This window comes from Erythrolamprus reginae, chromosome 10, assembly GCF_031021105.1.
Source record: "Erythrolamprus reginae isolate rEryReg1 chromosome 10, rEryReg1.hap1, whole genome shotgun sequence".
NCBI lineage: Eukaryota > Metazoa > Chordata > Lepidosauria > Squamata > Dipsadidae > Erythrolamprus > Erythrolamprus reginae.
The window spans coordinates 48,426,499-48,448,031 of record NC_091959.1 but is presented as its reverse complement, the minus strand read 5'-3'; the positions used below and the strand labels follow the sequence as shown (position 1 = coordinate 48,448,031).

The 21,533-nt window shown below is 42.8% G+C and overlaps 1 protein-coding gene across 5 annotated transcripts in view; it reads left to right on the top strand.

The window, feature by feature from the left end:
* Positions 1 to 21,533, top strand: part of KDM2B (lysine demethylase 2B) — a 44,102-nt gene that overhangs the window by 9,736 nt on the left and 12,833 nt on the right. For 2 of the 5 annotated variants that reach the window (XM_070763327.1, XM_070763328.1), the window contains 7 exons: positions 549 to 979; positions 2,879 to 2,965; positions 13,813 to 14,037; positions 14,938 to 15,081; positions 17,223 to 17,309; positions 18,890 to 19,159; positions 20,964 to 21,002. In XM_070763327.1, the coding sequence (XP_070619428.1) occupies positions 549 to 979; positions 2,879 to 2,965; positions 13,813 to 14,037; positions 14,938 to 15,081; positions 17,223 to 17,309; positions 18,890 to 19,159; positions 20,964 to 21,002 (1,283 nt within the window). Of the gene's footprint in view, positions 1 to 548; positions 980 to 2,878; positions 2,966 to 13,812; positions 14,038 to 14,937; positions 15,082 to 17,222; positions 17,311 to 18,853; positions 19,160 to 20,963; positions 21,003 to 21,533 lie in introns of all 5 variants that reach the window. The other 3 variants (XM_070763325.1, XM_070763329.1, XM_070763326.1) reach the window with 2 other exon arrangements.

Genomic DNA, 21,533 nt, shown 5'->3' with positions numbered 1-21,533 from the left:
AAGACCTCCTGGTCCATCTCGTCTGCCCTTATACTATTTCCTGTATTTGATCTTAGGATGGATCTATGTTTATCCCAGGCGTGTTTAAATTCAGTTCCTGTGGATTTACCAACCACGTCTGCTGGAAGTTTGTTCCAAGCATCTACTCCTCTTTCACTAAAATAATATTTTCTCACGTTGTTTCTGATCTTTCCTTCGACTAACCTCAGATTGTGTCCCCTTGTTCTGGTGTTCACTTTCCTATTAAAAATACTTCCCTCCTGAACCTTATTTAACCCTTTAACATATTTAAATGTTTCGATCATGTCCCCCCTTTCCCTTCTGTCCTCCAGATTAGACAGATGGAGTTCATGAAGTTTTCTCACCTGCTTTCATAGAAACGTGGTTTATTACTTTCTGGGCGACCCTCATTTATTGAAAAGAGCAGGGATTTGGGGGATAAACCAGCTTTCTAAAAAATAGAAATAAATTGAGATTGAACTAGAACTTTGGTGGTCATTGTGAGAGGTCTACTAGAAGATTGAATTTGTCATCTTCTCTGCTCCCAGATACCTCGAGGAAACGTAGTTTGGATAGCTTCTCGTCCGATTCCTGGGGAGACATGGATGAAGACTCGTGCGATGTTCGCGCTCAGGAAGACAACAAGGATAACAATCCCGAAAAAGTCCCCAAGATCTCGTCCGACCTCCCCTCTTCTCCGAACAGCACACACTCGGAGGGGAAGAAGCCCAAATCTCGGTTCTTCAAAAGGACTCTCTCCAACGAGTCGGAGGAAATTATAAAGTCAGCCACTGTGGACTATTCCAAAACTCCCTCCGGGTCTCCTGCCATGGAAGTCCCCGCCAAGTGGACTCACTTGACCGAATTTGAACTCAAAGGTTTAAAGGCCCTGGTGGAAAAACTGGAATCTCTTCCCGAAAACAAGAAATGCGTCCCCGAAGGCATTGAAGATCCTCAAGCTCTCCTGGAAGACATGAAGGTATGTAGCAGGCCCGTAGACCTGAGATGTGGTTGGTTGGTTGGTTGGTTGATTGGTTGGTTGATTGATTGATGCCTAGCCCAGGGGTAGGCAAAGTTGGCTCTTCTACAACTTGTGTGGACTTCAACTCCCAGAATTCCTGAGCCAATCATGCTAGCTCAGGAATTCTGGGAGTTGAAGTCCACATGCCGTAGAAGAGCCAACTTTGCCTACCCCTGGTCTAGCCTGTAGCCCAACCAGTCTCATTTGTAAGTCGTGGCTTATGGGTCAGTCAGAGTGTCCAGCAAACCTAGCAAACAGGGAAATCAGCGGATCGGGAAATATCAGGGAATTAATGAAAAAACCCCAGAATAAATCAGGGGGAAAAACAAACCGTATTAAAATGTTTAAAAGTCAGGGGGAAATCATGTAAAAAAACCGGTTAATGCGGCCTGGCAAAGTCAAGCAAAAATGAGCATAACTTGGCAACCGATATTTCTCCATGGCTTAGCCGTTTGGTATGATGTCATCTGCGATCGCGGCCTTAACTAGATTGCAAGTTACAGGGAAATTGTCAGGGAAATATCAGGGAATTTCAAAATGCTTCCTCCCCTAGATACCCTGGTTAGTGCAGAGGTAGGCAAGTGAGCTCTTCTATGACTTGTGGACTTCAACTCCCAGAATTCATCTAAGGTCATCTAAGTCATGGGTCAGCTACGCTGGCTGGAGATTTCTGGGAGTTGAACTCCACAAGTCTTAAAGTCACCAAGTTTGAAGACTTCTATCCAAAAGTTTCAACCCTCTTTTAATTATATGCATTTTTAAAACCTAGGTGTGGTCACCCTTTTCGTTTCTTTTTTTTACCTTCTTTTGCATTTTGATTTTTTTAAAAAGAAAATGTTATATGGTACAATAATAACCCACCTAAAGTTTTAAAATTAATCATTGGGAAATTGAAATCTGTAAGGGCCTTTTTTTTAAAAACTTTTCTTTCGGGAACAAATGAGGGCCTTGCTTTCTCTCCCTTTGGAAAACGCAGAGGATCCTTAATTAACTTTTAGGGTGTGGGGCATTATTCCACAAGGCTGGTGAAGCAAGGGTTCCCCAATTTAAGAGAGGAGCCCCAATTCCCTGGCTTCGCAATCATTTCTTAATTTATGGGGAAAACCTCAAGGCTGCCATCCCTTTGAGTCAGAATTGACGGTTTTGCAAGAATCCTTATTATTATTATTATTATTATTATTATTATTATTATTATTATTATTTATTGGATTTGTATGCCGCCTTGTCTCCGCAGACTCAGATTCACATTATTATTATTATTATTATTATTATTATTATTATTATTATTATTATTATTATTATTATTTCGACTTCTAGGCCGCCCACTCCCAATGGGACTCAGGGCAACTTACAACAATATATATAAAAAGAACAATATAAAAGAAGTCAAATACCCTAGTTAAACTACCTTAATTTTCTTCGATTGGCCAAAATAGTCTTTATGCCGCCAGGCATGGGGGAGTTAAAATATTCCTTCCCCCTAGGCCATTACAAGTTATGCATGGTATGTTTGTGTGTATGTTTGGTTTTATAATAAGGGTTTTTAGTTGTTTTATTATTGGATTTCTACATGCTGTTTTTATCATTGTTGTTAGCCGCCCCGAGTCTACGGAGAGGGGCGGCATATAAATCCAATAAATAAATCAATAAATCAATAAATCAATAAGTAAGTAAGTAAGTAAGTAAGTAAGTAAGTAAGTCGATGTGGTGGGTCCACCCACGTGAAACCTGACAAGCCATGGTTTATGAAGCCCGGTGATTTTTAAACGAAGCCTAAAAATGCGGGCAGTTGTGTGAAATCCCCCTTGCAAGACCCTGATATTTCCTTCTCCCCCCTACCCTTTGCTTTGGAAACAGAATATCCTGAAGGAACACACAGAGGATGACCAGAATTTGGCCATAACTGGGATTCCCGTGGTATCCTGGCCTAAGAAAAACCCAAAGGTAGGCCATCCTGGTTTGTTTCGGTGAAAGGGCTCAATTCTTAAGTCACTATTGTGGGTTTTTTTCTCCCTGCAAAGAGTTTCCCCCCAAAAAAGAGAATTTTCGTTTTTAAGGTTATGGGCATCATTTCAACGCTCAATATTTCGTTTGTTTGTTTAGCCCCCTTTGTGGTTCCTGGGCACACAGCACAAAACAATTATTTCCCCTGAATCACCACCGTTCTTTGCCTTAAGCGCCGGCTGTTGCTTTTAACGTTGTGTCTCGAAATGCGCATAATAACCGGCCAGACAGGCAGGGTTCAAGGTTGCACCCCAAAGGGAGTGGTTGTGAGTTAAGGATAAGACGGAGTGGCTGTGGGTTTTGCCTCCCAAGGACAATTCTATTTGTCCGTCCATAACCCTGGGGGGGGGGAATTACTGACCCCCTCAGAGAAGGGTGCGCAACTTGGGCGTCCTCCTCGATCCATAGCTCACATTAGAGAACCATCTTTCGGCTGTGGCGAGGGGGGCGTTTGCCCAGGTTCGCCTGATGCACCCGTTGCGGCCCTATTTGGACAGGGAGTCACTGCTCACAGTCACTCATGCCCTCATCACCTCGAGGTTCGACTACTGTAACGCTCTCTACATGGGGCGACCTTTGAAAAGTGTTCGGAAACTTCAGATCGTGCAGAATGCAGCTGCGAGAGCAATCATGGGCTTCCCTAAATACGCCCATGTTACACCAACACTCCGCAGTCTGCATTGATTGCCGATCGGTTTCCGGTCACAATTCAAAATGTTGGTTATGACCTATAAAGCCCTTCATGGCACCGGACCAGGGTATCTCCGAGACCCCCTTCTGCCGCACGAATCCCAGTGACCGATTAGGTCCCACAGAGTTGGCCTTCTCCGGGTCCCGTCGACTAAACGGTGTCGATTGGCCGGTCCCAGGGGAAGAGCCTTCTCTGTGGCGGCCCCGACCCTCTGGAACCAGCTCCCCCCTGAGATTAGAACTGCCCCCACCCTCCTTGCCTTTTGTAAACTCCTTAAAACCCACCTCTGTCGTCAGGCATGGGGGAACTGAGATAACTTCCCCAGGCCTATATTGTTTATGTATGGTATGTTGTGTGCATGTTTTTTAAATGATGGGTTTTTAGTTTTAATTATTAGATTTGTATTGTACATTGTTTTTCTATTACTGTTGTGAGCCGCCCCGAGTCTACGGAGAACCAAAGTGTGTTTTGCTTGTTTGTTTGTTTTTAATTATTATGCATTTTAATTTTCTATTATGTAATATATAAATTTTATTTTTTATATTTATTTTTTATATTTATTTTATATTTATAAATTTTATACACCAAATATTGCACGGGGGGGGGGGGCGGACACCTGAATTCAGAACATACATATACCTGTGAAAATCTACAAACATCTCTCTATCTATCCCAGTGAGGGTATGGCTAGCTGATGAGGCCAGAACAAGGCCGAAATAGATCTATCCTAGTCTCTCTTAATTTTCAAATTCAGCAAAAACATGTGACATATATATGTACATATCGAGAGATAGATATGTAGATATAGATATATACATACATAGTTACATACATACACTGCTCAAAAATATAAAGGGAACACTTAAACAACACAATAGAATTCCAACTAAATCAAACTTCGGTGAAATCAAACTGTCCACTTAGGAAGCAACGCTGATTGACAATCAATTTCACCTGCTGTTGTGCAAATGGAATAAGTTGTGCAAATGAAATATTCAGTGAGAATATTTCATTCATTCAGATTTAGGATGTGTTAGAGTGTTCCCTTTATTTTTTTGAGCAGTATACATATATATATATATTGCACATTTATATATATTATGCATATATATAATTTTATATTCAACTACTGCAACGCTCTCTACATGGGGCTACCGTTGAAAAGTGTTCGGAAACTTCAGATCGTGCAGAATGCGGCCGCAAGGTCAATCATCGGGCCCTTCCCAGATACGCCCATGTTTACATCAACATTCTGCGGCCTGCATTGGCTGCCCATCAGTTTCCGGTCACAATTCAAAGTGTTGGTAATAACATCAGACCATGTAGAGACCTCCGGGGACCGTCTTCTGCTGTACGAATCCCAGCGGCCAATTAGGTCCCACAGAGTTGGCCTTCTCCAGGTCCTGTTGACTAAGCAATGTCGTCTGGCGGGCCCCAGGGGAAGAGCCTTCTCTGTGGTGGCCCCGACCCTCTGGAACCAACTCCCCCCCCTCCGGAGATAAGAAACTGCCCCCACCCTCCTCACCCTTTCGTAAGTTGTTGAAAACTCACTTGTTTTCGCCAGGCATAGGAAAATTTGATACCTCCCCTAACTACTTGGTTTATGTATGGTTTGATTGGGTTGTGTGGTTATTTTATTAATAAGGGTTTTTAAAATGTGTTTTTAGATATTGGATTTGTACAGTTGTTTATGATTGTTGTGAGCCGCCCCGAGTCTTCGGAGAGGGGCGGCATACAAATCTAATAAATTATTATTAAATTATTATTAATAATAATTACATGGGGCTACACTTTGAAAAGTGTTCGGAAACTTCAGATCGTGCAGAATGCGGCCGCAAGAGCAATCATGGGCCTTCCCAGAGATGCCCATGTTTCAAGTCAACTCTCTGTGGCCTGCATTGGCTGCCGATCAGTTTCCGGTCACAATTCCAAAGTGTTGGTCATGACCTTTAAAAGCCCTACATGGCATTGGACCAGAATACCTCCGGAACCGCCTGCTACCGCACGAATCCCAGCGACCGATAAGGTCCCACAGAGTTGGCCTTCTCCGGGTCCCGTCGACCAAACAATGTTGTTTGGCGGGCCCCAGGGGAAGAGCCTTCTCTGTGACGGCCCCGGCCCTCTGGAACCAACTTCCCCCGGAGTTTAGAATTGCCCCCACCCTCCTCGCCTTTCGTAAGTTGTTGAAAACTCACTTGTTTCGCCAGGCATGGGGGGAGTTGAGATATTCCTTCCCCCTAGGCCATTACAAGTTATGCATGGTATGTTTGTGCGTATGTTTGGCTTTATAATAAGGGTTTTCAGTTGTTTTATTATTGGATTGTTACATGCTGTTTTTATCATTGTTGTTAGCTGCCCCGAGTCTACGGAGAGGGGCGGCATAAAAATCCAATAAATAAAATAAATACAAATCCAATAAATAAATATTATTATTATTATTATTATTATTATTATTATTATTATTATTATTATTATTATTATTATTATTATGTCAATACAACACAGCAAACGAGAGCACTATGCTGGATTTCGTATTTGATCTCGTTTATTATTATTATTATTATTATTATGTCAATACAACACAGCAAACAAGAGCACTATGCTGGATTTCGTATTTTGATCTCGTTTATTATTATTATTATTATTATTATTATTATTATTATTATTATTATTACATTACGCATATAAAGCCTGGGCAATCCAGGGCCTTTTAGGACCGAGGGAGGCCACAATGCAATGCATATAAAACATGTTTACGATGCAAGAACATGTGTACAGATATATAATTTTAATAGCACATAGATAAGAATGCAAAATTTGGACTTGCTCGAAAAATAATTTGGATTTGTGCTGACGTCTGTCGATAGGTTGTGTTTGTGTGGGGTTTTTTTTTTTTTCATGTATAAAATTCAATTTAAAAATATGTGCATTTTAAATGTGAAGGAAAAACACTTCGTATTTTAAAATGCATCATATTCCGTGCCGGTGTGTGGGCCCTAACGCTGCTTCCGATGCCCTTCAGTGGGTGGGCAACCAAATAGCCTTATCTCACCACCACCCCGGCCCCTTCCTCCCAGGGGCAAGGCCTTCAACCACCCACTCCCCCCCTCTGCTGCTGCACCAGGAAGGGAGGGAGTTTTGCAAGGAGGCCCCTGGTGGGGTCTGGCAGGCCTCCTCCTCCTCCCCCACTTCCAGCAAAAGACCCTCCCTCTGCCCCCCTCCCCGGGGCTGGCTTGTGGGCAGCCAATGGGCAGTGTGTCTTTTGTTCCACTCCGGGTGAGCGGTGCCATTGGGGTGGGAAGCCCAGCCTCTTCTGGTTCCTGGGGCTGTTCGTGCATAGGGGGGAGGGCCTTCCCCGCTCTTCCCTCCTCCTCCTCCCTCCACCAGAGCGCCAAGGAAGGCCGCCTGCCCCGGTTAGAGCACCCGCCTGCCACTCGCCATGCCCGCCGGCCGCCCTTGCTGGGCTGCCCGTGAGACTTATGGCCATGTCAGCCAGCCCGGACGAGGAAGACTACGACTCCTCCGAGCAGGACCAGGTGTGTGTGTGTTGTGTGTGTTGTGTGTGTTGTGTGTGTGTGATTGCACACGAGACAGAGGTGGGTGTGCAAGCTTCCTTTGCAGTGCCTGGCGGTGGGTGGATCTGCCTGGCTATTTTTGCCTTTTTTAAAAAAAAAATAATGGCAGGGTAAAGTTTTTTTGCCCTCTCTTCTGCCCAGGGGTCTTTTTGCAGGGGTTGTAAGAAGGCAGAAGGGGGGGGGGGAGTCCTGTGTCCAAAGGGGGGTGGGGGCAGGGCAAGGGAATAGGGTGGGGGTGGAGGGCATTGGGGTATGGGGGAGATCTTCCAAAGCCAGCCTCCATCCTGGCCTTCTCCGGTCAGTTGTTCTCCCTTCTTGAGGCTGGGGTCTTTGGGCCAGAATAAAGGAAGGGAGGAAGGGAGAGGGAGGGAGGAAAGGAAGAGAGATTTGGGAGGAAGGGGGGGATGGAAGGAGAGAAAGAAAGAAAGAGGGAGGAGGGAGGGGAGAAAGGAAGGAAGGAGAAAGGAAAAAAGAGAAAGAAAGAGATTTGGGAGGAAGGGGGGAATGGAAGGAGAGAAAGAAAGAGGGAAGAGGGAGGGAGAAAGGAAGGAAGGAGAAAGAAAAAAAGAGAGAGAGATTTGGGAGGAAGGGGGGAATGGAAGGAGAGGAAGAAAGAAAGAGGGAAGAGGGAGAAAGGAAGGAAGGAAGAGAAAAGAAAAAAGAAAGAAAGAAAGAAAGAGGGAGGAAAGGGGGAAGGAAGGAGAGAAAGAAAGAGGAAGGAGGGAGAGGAAGGAAGGGAGGGGAGGGAAGGAAAAAAGAAAGCGAAAGAAAGAGTGGGTTTGGGAGGAAAGGGAAGAAAGAAAGAAACAGAAAGAAAGAAAGAAAGAAAGAGGGTGGGAGGAAGGGGGGAAGGAAGGAGAGAAAGAAAGGGAGGAGGGAGAGAAGAAAGGAAGGAAAGAGAAAGAAAAGAAGGAAGGAAGGGGCAAAGGGGGGTCTTCGAAAGCCAACTGCTGTGTAGTTTTTAGTAGGTTCTTTTTCCTTTATTGTTTTTGAAGAAAGAAATTTTACTTTGCTTTGCAGGAGATTTTTCACTGAAACAATCTTGGTTTTTATTCTTGGTCTTTAATCAGAGGGGCAGGAAGTGAGATCGTGAGTGTGCTTGGGAGATCTGAAATGACAGATCTTCTCTCCCCCCCCCCCCCCCATGGAAGACTTAATCCCATCAAGATAGGAAATAGATTCCGTATCCTGTATACAGTAAATGCAAGAAAATGTCTGGGACAACTTAAAAGGGCTTATAGAATAGAATAGTCACATAATACAATATATAATGTAATATAATATAATAATAATAATAATAATAATAATAATAATAATAATAATGATGATGCTTGGGAAGCGCCCGACTGGTGATGAAATATGAAATCCAGCATAGTGATCTCGTTTGCTATGTTGTATTGATATAATAATAATAATAATAATAATAATAATAATAATAATAATAATAATTTACTTGGGAAGTGCCCGACTGGTGATGAAATATGAAATCCAGCATAGTGATCTCGTTTGCTATGTTGTATTGATATAATAATAATAATAATAATAATAATAATGCTTGGGAAGCGCCCGACTGGTGATGAAATATGAAATCCAGCATAGTGATCTCGTTTGCTATGTTGTATTGATATTATAATAATAATAATAATAATAATAATAATAATAATAATAATAATAATAATTTACTTGGGAAGTGCACGACTGGTGATGAAATATGAAATCCAGCATAGTGATCTCGTTTGCTATGTTGTATTGATATAATAATAATAATAATAATAATAATAATAATAATAATAATATAATATAGGCAAGGGGAGAAAGGACACCCCCCCAATTGAGACCAATGCCAATTTACCAATTTAATTTGCACTAGTGTTTAAAAGTGCAAAGGCTATTATTATTATTATTATTATTATTATTATTATTATTATTATTACTACTACTACTACTACTACTACTCTGGTTATTATTATTATTTATTAGATTTGTATGCCACCCCTCTCCGAGGTATTGGAGCGGCTCCCAAAACAATACAGTCTACAAATCCAATGTTAAAAACAACTATTAAGAAACCCTTATTAAGAACAATCACACAACTCAACATACCATACATAAAGCAGGACAGACGGGGGGGGGGGGGGATCAATTTCCCCATGACTGGCGACATAGGTGGGTTTTCAATAGTTTTACGGAAGGCAAGGATGATGGGAGTGGTCCTAATCTCTGGGGGGAGTTGATTCCAGAGGGTCGGGGCCGCCACAGAGAAGGCTCTTCCCCTGGGTCCCGCCATTGTTTTGTCAACGGAACTTGAAAAAGGCCAACTCTGTGGGACCTAATCGGTCGCTGGGATTTACTCAGAACAAAAGTGTAAATTTTTTACCTGGCTCTCTTGATGTATCTCAGATTTTATTTCCACTATCCAACTGAAAATATATTTCTTAATTCCTTAATTTGGTGTTGGACTGGCGTCTATATTTCCTCATTCTGCCTTTTAACGTTTATCCAGGCCAACGAATTGGGTTGCTTATACTTTAGATTTATTACTTTTGTGGTCGGGTTAAAAAATACCAAACGGTATTAACTATTTTAAAAAATGAACATTTTTTTTAAAAAAATGCTCTAATCGTTTTAGGCTGGTTCAACTCTTGGGATCAGAGGGTTGAGATGGCTGGCTATAGAAATTAATTTTAAAAATAAAGTGGATCTAATTTAGAGAGCCACCTTACGTGACCATCTTGGAAAGGGAATTGTAGTAGTTCCTATAATGCATTTATTTGTTAGGGGTCCTTGTTTTAAATTAAGAGCTGCTCGTGAAGTCGACCTCTGTTCTGAGGTTAAAATGTTGGGCTTTGTCAAAGATTTTAAATTTATTTTTTTAATTGGTCCGTTTGGTGTCTTGACTTACGAACTAGGAAAACATCAAAGGATGCAATAAAAGAATCTTAAAAGTCTGTAAACCATTTCTTACTATCGGTTTTCTGCAGCTGATCCAGTTGCAGTTATATCTATTTTATTTTATTTTATTTATCTATTGATTCTATTTGATGGCGTCCAACTCCAGACCATTCTGGGTGATTCACAACATACCAAACAACATAGAAACGGACAGTAAAACCAAACATTAGGGGTTTTTTTTAGAAAGGATCATAAAAATTCTCCATCTCCTAAAACAAAAAAGATTTTACAGGGAGTGGAAGTTTGCTGATGTGTGTTAAAACTCACTGAGGTCCATCAACTTGATTTGGCTGGCACCGGCAAGCACTTACTCCAAATGGAAGACAATAAATCAAATATACAAATAGCTTATATGTTTCCCCCCCCCCCCCCCCCCACACTTATTGGTTTTCTAACTTTTGCTTTGGAGGTTAGTGATGCATTCACACATCATATGGTTTGTTTAATTCTCACCTATGGAATAAACCCCAATACTAAGCCTAAACTATTAATCGCATGATGACATCACAGGATCCGGTCCGTGGGTGCCGCCATCTTGAATTTTTCTTCTTCTTCTGAGCATGTGCAGAAGCCGAGTTTCCGGCACTGTGTGTGCAGTCGCCATCTTGGTTTTGGCTTTTTGGGGGGGAGGGATTTTTTTATTTTTTGACACTGGGCGTGTGTGCAAAGAATCCACGCACCCACAAGGCACAGCCACTGAGTGACTTTGATCCGATCGGCAGAGGACAGGGAGTTCTGGTTCCATTTCATAGCTAAGGCGGGACTAGAACTCACCGCCCCCTGGTCATTGGCCCAAAGTCACCCAGCTAGCTTTCATGGCTAAGGTGGGATTTGAACTCACTTTCAGGGTTCTAGGTATCACACACACACACAACGAAAGAAAACTCCGAGGCTTGAGTTTCCTCAAAGTTCCACTTTATTATAGCCGTCATATGGGGAACCCCGAATCTGAAAGCTTCTGGGTTCTTCCCCCACCCAAAAGAAAGTTCAAGACCTTGCCCCAACATGTCCATCACATCATCCAGTCAACGGAGCACCGTCCCAACCAGAGATGCCTCCCATGCAGCTCCTATCTAGGAGCAGGGCAGTGTGACCTTGACTCTCCAGAGAGAGGAATGTTGTTTTGACTACATCTCTCGCCAGCTGCATGCAATCTCCCCCCTCCCAGCTTCCCGCAGCGCTAACAGGGGCAGGCTTGGAGATCCAAGGCCAGAGATGGTTTCCAGGCCTGGCGCTCACTTGTCTCCTAGTGATTGAGGTCAACCAGCTGGCTTTGATAGCTAAGGCAGAACTCGAACTCGCTGTCTCCTGCTTTCTAGCCTGATGACATTTGGAATAATACTGTGTCCAGTTCTGGAGACCTCACCTACAAAAAGATATTGACAAAACTGAACGGGTCCAAAGACGGGCTACAAGAATGGTGGAAGGTCTTAAGCACAAAATGTATCAGGAAAGACTTCATGAACTCAATCTGTAGAGTCTGGAGGACAGAAGGAAAAGGGGGGCATGATCGAAACATTTAAATATGTTAAAGGGTTAAATAAGGTCCAGGAGGGAAGTGTTTTAATAGGAAAGTGAACACAAGAACAAGGGGACACAATCTGAAGTTAGTTGGGGGAAAGATCAAAAGCAACATGAGAAAATATTATTTGAGTGAAAGAGTAGTAGATCCTTGGAACAAACTTCCAGCAGACGTGGTAGATAAATCCAAAGTAACTGAATTTAAGCATGCCTGGGATAAACATATACCCATTGTAAGATAAAATATAGAAAATAGTATAAGGGCAGACTAGATGGACCAGGAGGTCTTTTTTTGCCGTCAGACTTCTATGTTTCTATGTGTAATCTGGCCTCCTCCTCCTCTTCCTTACTCCTCTAGACTCCAAACACTGTGTTTAGAAAATTTACAACTACATCGCCTCCGAACTGACTTACCTGTTGTTCATAAAATCATCCACCACATTGTACTCCCTGTTAGCGACTACTTCACCTTTAACAACAACAACACAACAGCACGTAGTAGATACAAACTAAATGTTAATCGCTCCAAACTTGACTGCAGAAAATACGATTTCAGCAATTGAGTGGTCAACGCCTGGAATTCATTACCGGACTCTGTGGTTTCTTCCCCAAACCCCAAAATCTTCAACCTTACATTATCTACGATTGACCTCTCCCCCTTTTCTAAGAGGTCTACAAGGGGCGTCCATAAGTGCACCATTGGGCCTACCGCCCCTGTCCTACTGCCTTTTAATCCTTTCTATAACTACTTTCTACTTATGGTAATACATATTGTAATACTATAGAAACATAGAAACCTAGAAGACTGACGGCAGAAAAAGACCTCATGGTCCATCTAGTCTGCCCTTATACTAGTTCCTGTGTTTTATCTTACAATGGATCTATGTTTATCCCAGGCATGTTTCAATTCACCAACCACGTTTGCTGGAAGTTTGTTCCAAGCATCTACTACTCTTTCAGTCAAATAATATTTTCTCAGGTTGCTTTTGATCTTTCCCCCAACTAACTTCAGATTGTGTCCCCTTGTTCTTGGGTTCACTTTCCTTTTAAAAACACTTCCCTCCCGGACCTTATTTAACCCTTTGACATATTTAAATGTTTCGATCATGTCCCCCCCTTTTCCTTCTGTCCTCCAGACTATACAGATGGAGTCCATGAAGTCTTTCCTGATACGTTTTATGCTTGAGACCTTCCACCATTCTTGTAGCCCGTCTTTGGACCCCTTCAATTTTGTCCATATCTTTTTGTAAGTGAGGTCCCCAGAACTGGACACAGTATTATTCCAAATGTGGCCTCACCAGCACTCTATATAGCGGGATCACAATCTCCCTCTTCCTGCTTGTGATACCTCTAGCTATGCAGCCAAGCATCCTACTTGCTTTCCCTACCGCCTGACCGCACTGTTCACCCATTTTGAGACTGTCAGAAATCACGACCCCTAAATCCTTCTCTTCTGAAGTTTTTGCTAACACAGAACTGCCAATACAATATTCAGATTGAGGATTGTTTAATATATACTTGTTTAATAAATAAAATAAAACTAAGTTGCGAGGTGTTTTTGACCCTCCCTGTATATTAATACTTTCCAAGCCTATGAATTCTTTCCTTATTTATTAGATTAATTTACTATTTATTTTATTATTAAATACATTTATTATTGTTTATTTTTATTTATTATTGTTATTTATATATTATTATTATTTATTAATTAATTTATTATATTAATTTACGGTTACTCCGCCTGCATCGTCCGTGGCGTTTTGGCCTGGGTCGAGGCCAGGAAAGCTCTTAATTATTGACTGGCCTCTTGTCGCCTCTGTATCTTCTTTAATCACGTTTTGTGGTTTACCGTATCATCCCAAGGGCGAAGAGCTGCCACTTGGTAAGTTTGCAGAAAGAGGAACTGGTAACCAAAGTTTATCGTAAGCCGTAACGTCTCCTTTGTTTCCTACAAGTGTATTTTGATTCCAACGGGGAGCAAAACAGCCCGCGGTATGGTAGGGGGTCCGCTGCCTTTGAAAACCCCACCCTCCCTTTCTCTTTCCCAGAATCGGGCAGTTGGGCGTCCAAAGGGGAAACTAGGCCCTTCCTCCGCTGTGAAGCTCGCGGCGAACCGGACGACAGCGGGCGCGCGTCGGAGGAGGACGCGATGTCGCAAGTGCGAGGCCTGTTTGCGGACAGAGTGCGGCGAGTGCCATTTCTGCAAGGACATGAAGAAGTTCGGAGGGCCTGGCCGCATGAAGCAGTCCTGCATTATGAGGCAGTGCATTGCGGTAAGCGCCATCGGGGTTCCTCCCCAGGGTGGGAGATCGGGATGGCCTCCATCACCAGGGGGAATACGAGCTGGGCACCTTCGCGACTTGTGGGCTTCCATTCCCAGAATTCCTCAGACAGCCATGCTGTTTTGTGTCTTGTGGACTTCAATTCCCAGAATTCCTCTGACAGCCATGCTGGCTTTTGGACTTCGATTCCCAGAATTCCTCAGGCAGCCATGATGGATTTTGGACTTCAATTCCCAGAATTCCTCTGACAGCCATGTTGTCTTGTGGACTTCAATTCCCAGAATTCCTCTGACAGCCATGATGTTTTGTGGACTTCAATTCCCAGAATTCCTCTGACAGCCATGTTGTCTTGTGGACTTCAATTCCCAGAATTCCTCTGACAGCCATGCTGGCTTTTGGACTTCGATTCCCAGAATTCCTCAGGCAGCCATGATGGATTTTGGACTTCAATTCCCAGAATTCCTCTGACAGCCATGTTGTCTTGTGGACTTCAATTCCCAGAATTCCTCTGACAGTCATGATGTTTTGTGGACTTCAATTCCCAGAATTCCTCTGACAGCCATGTTGTCTTGTGGACTTCAATTCCCAGAATTCCTCTGACAGCCATGCTGTTTTGTGGACTTCAATTCCCAGAATTCCTCTGACAGCCATGCTGTTTTGTATTTTGTGGACTTCAATTCCCAGAATTCCTCTGACAGCCATGCTGTTTTGTGTTTTGTGGACTTCAACTCCCAGAATTCCTCAGGCCTTGCAGCCTGGCTGAACATGGCCGGGTGAGGAATTCTGGGAGTTGAAGTCCACCGGTCACAAAGCTGCCTTCCTTGTCTTCTCCCAATCGCTTTTGCTTCAATGTCCGGTCCTCTGACCTGTCTTTTCTTCCCGCCTCGGTAGCCGGTGCTGCCCCACACCGCTGTGTGCTTGGTGTGTGGAGAAGCAGGCAAGGAAGACACGGTGGAGGAAGAAGAGAGCAAGTTTAACCTCATGCTCATGGAATGCTCCATCTGCAACGAAATCATCCACCCCGGCTGCCTTAAGGTAAGGTGGGAAGCTTCTGGGGCTTATTCCAGGGAGTCCTCGACTTACGATTACGATTTTCCGGTTGCTAAGTGTGTTTTGGCCCGTTTTAACGCCTTGCTCACTGCGGGTGTTAAAGACACCACTGCAGTGGATGAGTTAAAGTGACTTGTTTACTGAATCCGTCATAAATGTGGGTCCATTAAGTGAATCCGTCATAAATTTGGGTCCATGGCCTGACAGTTAGAACAGTTAATATATGGAACAGCTTGCCACCAGAAGTTGTGAATGCCCCAACACTGGAACTTTGGTGGGACCTAGGGGAAGAGCCTTCTCTGTGGCGGCCCCGGCCCTCTGGAACCAGCTTCCCCAGATATCAGAGTTGCCCCTACCCTCCTTGCCTTTCGCAAGCTCCTTAAAACCCACCTCTGTCGTCAGGCATGGGGGAATTGCAATTTTTCCCTTCCCCCTAGGTTTATAGAATGTATACATGGTATGCTTGTATGTATGAGTGGTTCTTTAAATTGGGGGTTTTTAGATTACTTTTAATATTAGATTTGTTTACATTGTCTTTTTATATTGTTGTTAGCCGCCCCGAGTCTTCGGAGAGGGGCGGCATACAAATCTAATAAATACAAATACAAGTCCTCAACTTACGATTACGATTTCCGGTTGCTAAGTGTGTTTTGATCCGTTTTAGCGCCTTGCTCACTGCGGGTGTTAAACAAATCACTGCAGTGGATGAGTTAAAGTGACTTGTTTAGTGAATCCGTCATAAATGTGGGTCCATTAAGTGAATCCGTCATGAATTTGGGTCCATGGCCTGACAGTTAGAACAGTTAATCTGTGGAACAGAAGTTGCCTCCAGAAGTTGTGAATGCTCCAACACTGGAAGTTTTTAAGAAGAAGTTGGATAACCATCTGTCTGAAGTAGTGTAGGGCAGTGTTTCCCAACCTTGGCAACTTGAAGATATTTGGACTTCAACTCCCAGAATTCCCCAGCCAGCAAACGCTGGCTAGGGAATTCTGGGAGTTGAAGTCCAGATATCTTCAAGTTGCCAAGGTTGGGAAACATTGGTGTAGGGTTTCCTGCCTAAGCAGGGGGTTGGACTAGAAGACCTCCAAGGTCCCCTCCAACTCTGTTTTTGTTTATTATTATTATTATTACTATTATTATTACTATTATTATTATTATTACTATTATTATTCTGAAGCAATGGGTGGAAGCTGAACAAGGGGAGAAGCAACTTATTATTATTATTATTATTATTATTATTATTATTATTATTTATTATTATTTATTAGATTTGTATGCCGCTTAGAACTTAGAACTAAGGAGAAATTTCCTAACAGTTAGAACAATTAATCAGTGGAACAGCTTGCCTCCAGAAGTTGTGAATGCCCCAGCATTGGAAGTTTTTAAGAAGATGTTGGATAACCATTTGTCTGAAGTAATGTAGGGTTTCCTCCCTAAGCAGGGGTATTGGAATAGAATAGAATAAAATAGAATAGAATAGAATAGAATAGAACTCTTTATTGGCCAAGTGTGATTGGACACACAAGGAATTTTCCAACTCTGTTTTTATTGTTATTGTCGAGTGTCCGAATGTTGGTCACGTCACCATAGGGATGCTGCCATGGTCATAGGTATGAACAAAGGTCATAAGTCACTTATTTTTAATGCTGTTGTGACTTCAAACATTCAAGTCAAGGGCGGGACGTTGGTGAAGGTGATGGATGAATAGAATAAGGATAGGTTAAAAGGAGCAGATCTCCCCATCTGGGCTTGGGAAAATAGTAGTTCACAAAACTTCCTTTTGTCTTTTCTTCCTCCCCCCTTTCTTTCTTTCTTTCTTTCTTTCTTTCTTTCCTTCTTTCTTTCTTTCTTTCCCTCTTCCTTCCTTCCTTCCTTCCTTCCTTCTTTCCTTCCTTCCTTCTTTCTTTCTTTTCTTCCTTCCTTCCTTTTTTCTTTCTTTCTTTTCTTCCTTTCTTTCCTTTCTTCCTTTCTTTCCTTTCTTCCTTTCTTTCTTTCTTCCTTTCTTTCTTCCTTTCTTTTCTTTTCTTTCCTTTCTTTCTTTCTTTCCTTTCTTTCTTTCTTTCTTTCTTTCTTTCCTTCCTTCCTTCCTTTTCTTTCTTTCTCCCCCTTTCCTTCTCTCTCTCAGGTACGGGAATCGGACGGCGTGGTGAACGAGGAGCTTCCGAATTGTTGGGAATGTCCCAAGTGCAACCATGCTGGGAAAACGGGGAAAGTGAGTTTTACAGCAATGTTTGCATTGCCCAGAAAAAGGAAAGAAAAAGTCAATTTTTTTTGTGCCTTTTGCCAACTGAAATTTGTCGACCTCAAAGGATTTTTTTTTTTTAAATAAAACCCCCAATCCGGTGGGTAGTGACACAAACACACACACACAAACGGGGGCAGATCTTTAACAAAATGGCTCCGAGGTCGGTGATGATGCCAGAAATCTGATTAATATTTTAAACTATTAAAATAGTTTAATATAAAATATTATATACCGTATTTTTCTATGAATAAGATGAACCCTTTTCCTCCCTAAAGGAGGCTGATATCTCTTTATCTCTTCCACACTAAATTTACATTATCCATTTTTGTTTTAAAATTGCCTCCAGATTTTATAAAACTCCCAAGTCTTCTTTATCTTTTTAATTTTCATCGTAATTTAAGAGCCAAGAATATGATTATTATTCCTCAGAGAGAGGCGGCATATAATCCAATAAGATGGATGGATGGATGGATGGATAGATAGAGATAAATGATAGATAGATAGATAGATAGATAGGTAATGATAGATAATGATAGATAGATAGATGAATGGATGGATGGATGGATAGATATAGATAGATAGATAGATAGATAGATAGATAGATAAATAGATAATGATAGATAGATGAATGGATGGATGGATAGATAGAGATCGATGATAGGTAGATAGATAGATAGATAGATAGATAGATAGATAGATAGATAGATAGATAGATAGATAGATAATGATAGATAGATGAATGGATGGATAGAGATAGATAGATAGATAGATAGATAATGATAGATAATGATAGATAGATGAATGGATGGATGGATAGATAGAGATCGATGATAGGTAGATAGATAGATAGATAGATAGATAGATAGACAGACAGACAGACAGACAGACAGACAGACAGACAGACAGACACATACATACATACATACATACATACATACATACATACATAGATAATGATAGATAGATGGATGGATGGATAGAGATAGATAGATAGATAATGATAGATAGATGAATGGATGGATGGATAGATAGAGATCGATGATAGATAGATAGATAGATAGATAGATAGATAGATAGATAGATAGATACATACATACATACATACATACATACATACATACATACATACATACATAATGATAGATAGATGGATGGATGGATGGATGGATGGATAGAGATAGATAGATAGATAGATAGATAATTAAAATTGAAAAATTAAGAAAAATTACTCAGTCTGTCTCTTTTTAAATTAAAATTATTCTTAGACAGACCGAATAGTTTGTGATTGAAAATGCAATTAAGGATTCTTTACTATTCTTTATATAAGAGATTTCACAAACACATTGTTATTCATTGAAGACGTGTGTGGTGTTATGTATGTATGGGGGGAGAAAAACCCCTTTATTTCTTTTTTTAAAAAAAAGAGTCTAACACCCACCCACCCCAATTTAGCCATAGAATTAACCCTTTCCAGGAGAAGGGGGGGGAAAAAGGGGGCATAAGATATAAAGTTTGCTTGTGTGTTTTGTCTCTTTCTGGCGTACAAGCAAAAGCGCGGCCCGGGGTTCAAGTACGCCTCCAACCTGCCGGGGTCTTTGCTGAAAGAGCAGAAGAGCAACCGAGACAACAAGGAAGTGATGATTCCCGAGATCCCCAAGCGGAAAGTGGAGTGCGAGGAATCGCCCCGCAAGAAATCCGAAGAGCGGCCGCCGAAGCCCCCCCTGGGCCCCCTCTTGAGGAGGAAGTCCTCGGAGGAGGCCCACCTGCGCCGCAAGCGGAAATTCGAGAAACCCCAAGAGCCGGCCATGAGGAAGCGGGTAAGCGGTGATGGGTAGGGTCACGTATGTAGAAAAATTTTGGCCAGGTGAGCAGAACCGGTAAGGGGGGGGGGGGGATCCATAAGCGTTTCATAAGCTCTGTAATTTATAAGCCTTGCAAACTTTTATTTTTCGGAGTATAAGACGCACCTTAGTTTTTTGGGGAGGGAAAATAGGGAAAAGAACCTGCCTACCGGGTATTCGTCTGGCCAGCGTCCTTAGTCCAGGACATTATTTTATCCCCTGGTTAGGGCTTTAAAAAAACTTTATTCTGAGAGTAACAATGAAAGAGCTTGCAAGCCAGTAAGAGCTGGGAACATCGTTAGCACCTGGAAAGAAACATTGGGAGCAAGTAGAGCAATGGAAAAAACCCTGCAAAAACTTAGGGCTTGGAAAACATTCTTCGCAAAGAGTAACAATGAAAGAGCCTGCAACGGAAGAGCTGGGGAGATCGTTAGCAGCTACTTAGGGCTGGGAAAAGAAGCTATATAAGACCGCAGGTGAATTTTCAGCCTCTTTTAGGGAGGAAAAGGGTGTATCTTATACTCTGAAAAATTTGGTAATTCCCAGAATTTCCCCCAGGTGGCATGTGGGAAGAGTGACTTCCAATAAATAAAATTCTTTTGTCTTCCTTCCTTCCTTCCTTCCTTCCTTCCTTCCTTCCTTCCTTCCTTCCTTCCTTCCGTCCTTCCTTCCTTCCGTCCTTCCTTCCCTTCCTTCCTTCTGTTCCTTCCTTCCCCCTGTTCCTTCCTTCCCTCTGTTCCTTCCTTCCGTCTTTCCTTCTGTCCTTCCTTCCGTCCTTCCTTCCCTTCCTTCCTTCCCTCTGTTCCTTCCTTCCCTCCGTTCCTTGCTTCCTTCCTTCTCTCCGTTCCTTCCTTCCTTCCCTCTGTTCCTTCCTTCCTTCCCTCCGTTTCTTCCTTCCTTCCGTTTCTTCCTTCCTTCCGTCCTTCCTTCCTTCCCTCTGTTCCTTCGTTCCTTCCCTCCGTTCCTTCCTTCCTTCCTTCCTTCGTTCCTTCCCTCCCTCTGTTCCTTCCTTCCTTCCTTCCCTCTGTTTCTTCCTTCCTTCCGTTCCTTCCTTCCCTCCGTTCCTTCCTTCCCTCCGTTCCTTCCTTCCTTCCTTCCTTCACTCCTTCCTTCCTTCCCTCCGTTCCTTTCTTCCTTCCTTCTCTCCGTTCCTTCCTTCCCTCCCTCTGTTCCTTCCTTCCTTCCCTCTGTTTCTTCCTTCCTTCCGTTCCTTCCTTCCCTCCGTTCCTTCCTTCCCTCCGTTCCTTCCTTCCTTCCTTCCTTCCTTCACTCCTTCCTTCCTTCCCTCCCTCTATTCCTTCCTTCCTTCCCTCCCTCCCTCCCTTCCTTCCTTCACTCCTTCCTTCCTTCACTCCCTTCCTCCGTTCCTTCCTTCCTTCCCTCCCTCTGTTCCTTCCTTCCTTCCCTCCCTCCCTTCCTTCCTTCACTCCTTCCTTCCTTCCTTCCTTCACTCCCTTCCTCCGTTCCTTCCTTCCTTCCCTCCCTCTGTTCCTTCCTTCCTTCCCTCCCTCTGTTCCTTCCTTCCTTCCCTCCCTTCCTTCCTTCACTCCTTCCTTCCTTCACTCCTTCACTCCCTTCCTCCGTTCCTTCCTTCCTTCCCTCCCTCTGTTCCTTCCTTCCTTCCCTCCCTCCCTTCCTTCCTTCCCTCCCTCTGTTCCTTCCTTCCCTCCCTCCCTCCCTCCCTTCCTTCCTTCACTCCTTCCTTCCTTCACTCCCTTCCTCCGTTCCTTCCTTCCTTCCCTCCCTCCCTTCCTTCCTTTCTTTCCGTCTCTGACCATAGCTAAAACTGGGGAAAGAAGAGAAGCTGTTCAGGAAAAAGGTAATTTTCTTCGTCTCTACGGATTCCTCCCGACCCCCTTCCAATTTTCTCCGTAGGACACCAGTGATTATACAGGTATTCCTCGACTTACACGAGTTCACTTAGTGACTGTTCACTAAACACGGCACTAAAAATGGTGACTTATGTTTTTCACACGCCGGCATCCTTGGGGGGAGGGGTGATTAAAACGCAGACTCGTTTGAGATGGTTCAGCGTCCCAGGGTTGAACCCTCTTTGACAGGCGGTCAACACAGACGCCAGATTCACTGAACAACCGTGTTGCTAACTGAACATCTGGCAGTGATTCACTTAATGACCATGACAAGAACAGGATGTCGAATTGGGCAAAACCCACAAAATGTTTCATTTACCAACAGAAACGTTTGGGTTCAATTTTTTTAAAAAATATTGGGGATTTTAGGTTAGTTAATTAGTTTAATTAATTGGATTTGCCATTGTGTTTTATTGTTTTTATAATAATAATAATAATAATAATAATAATAATTATTATTATTATTATTATTATTAATT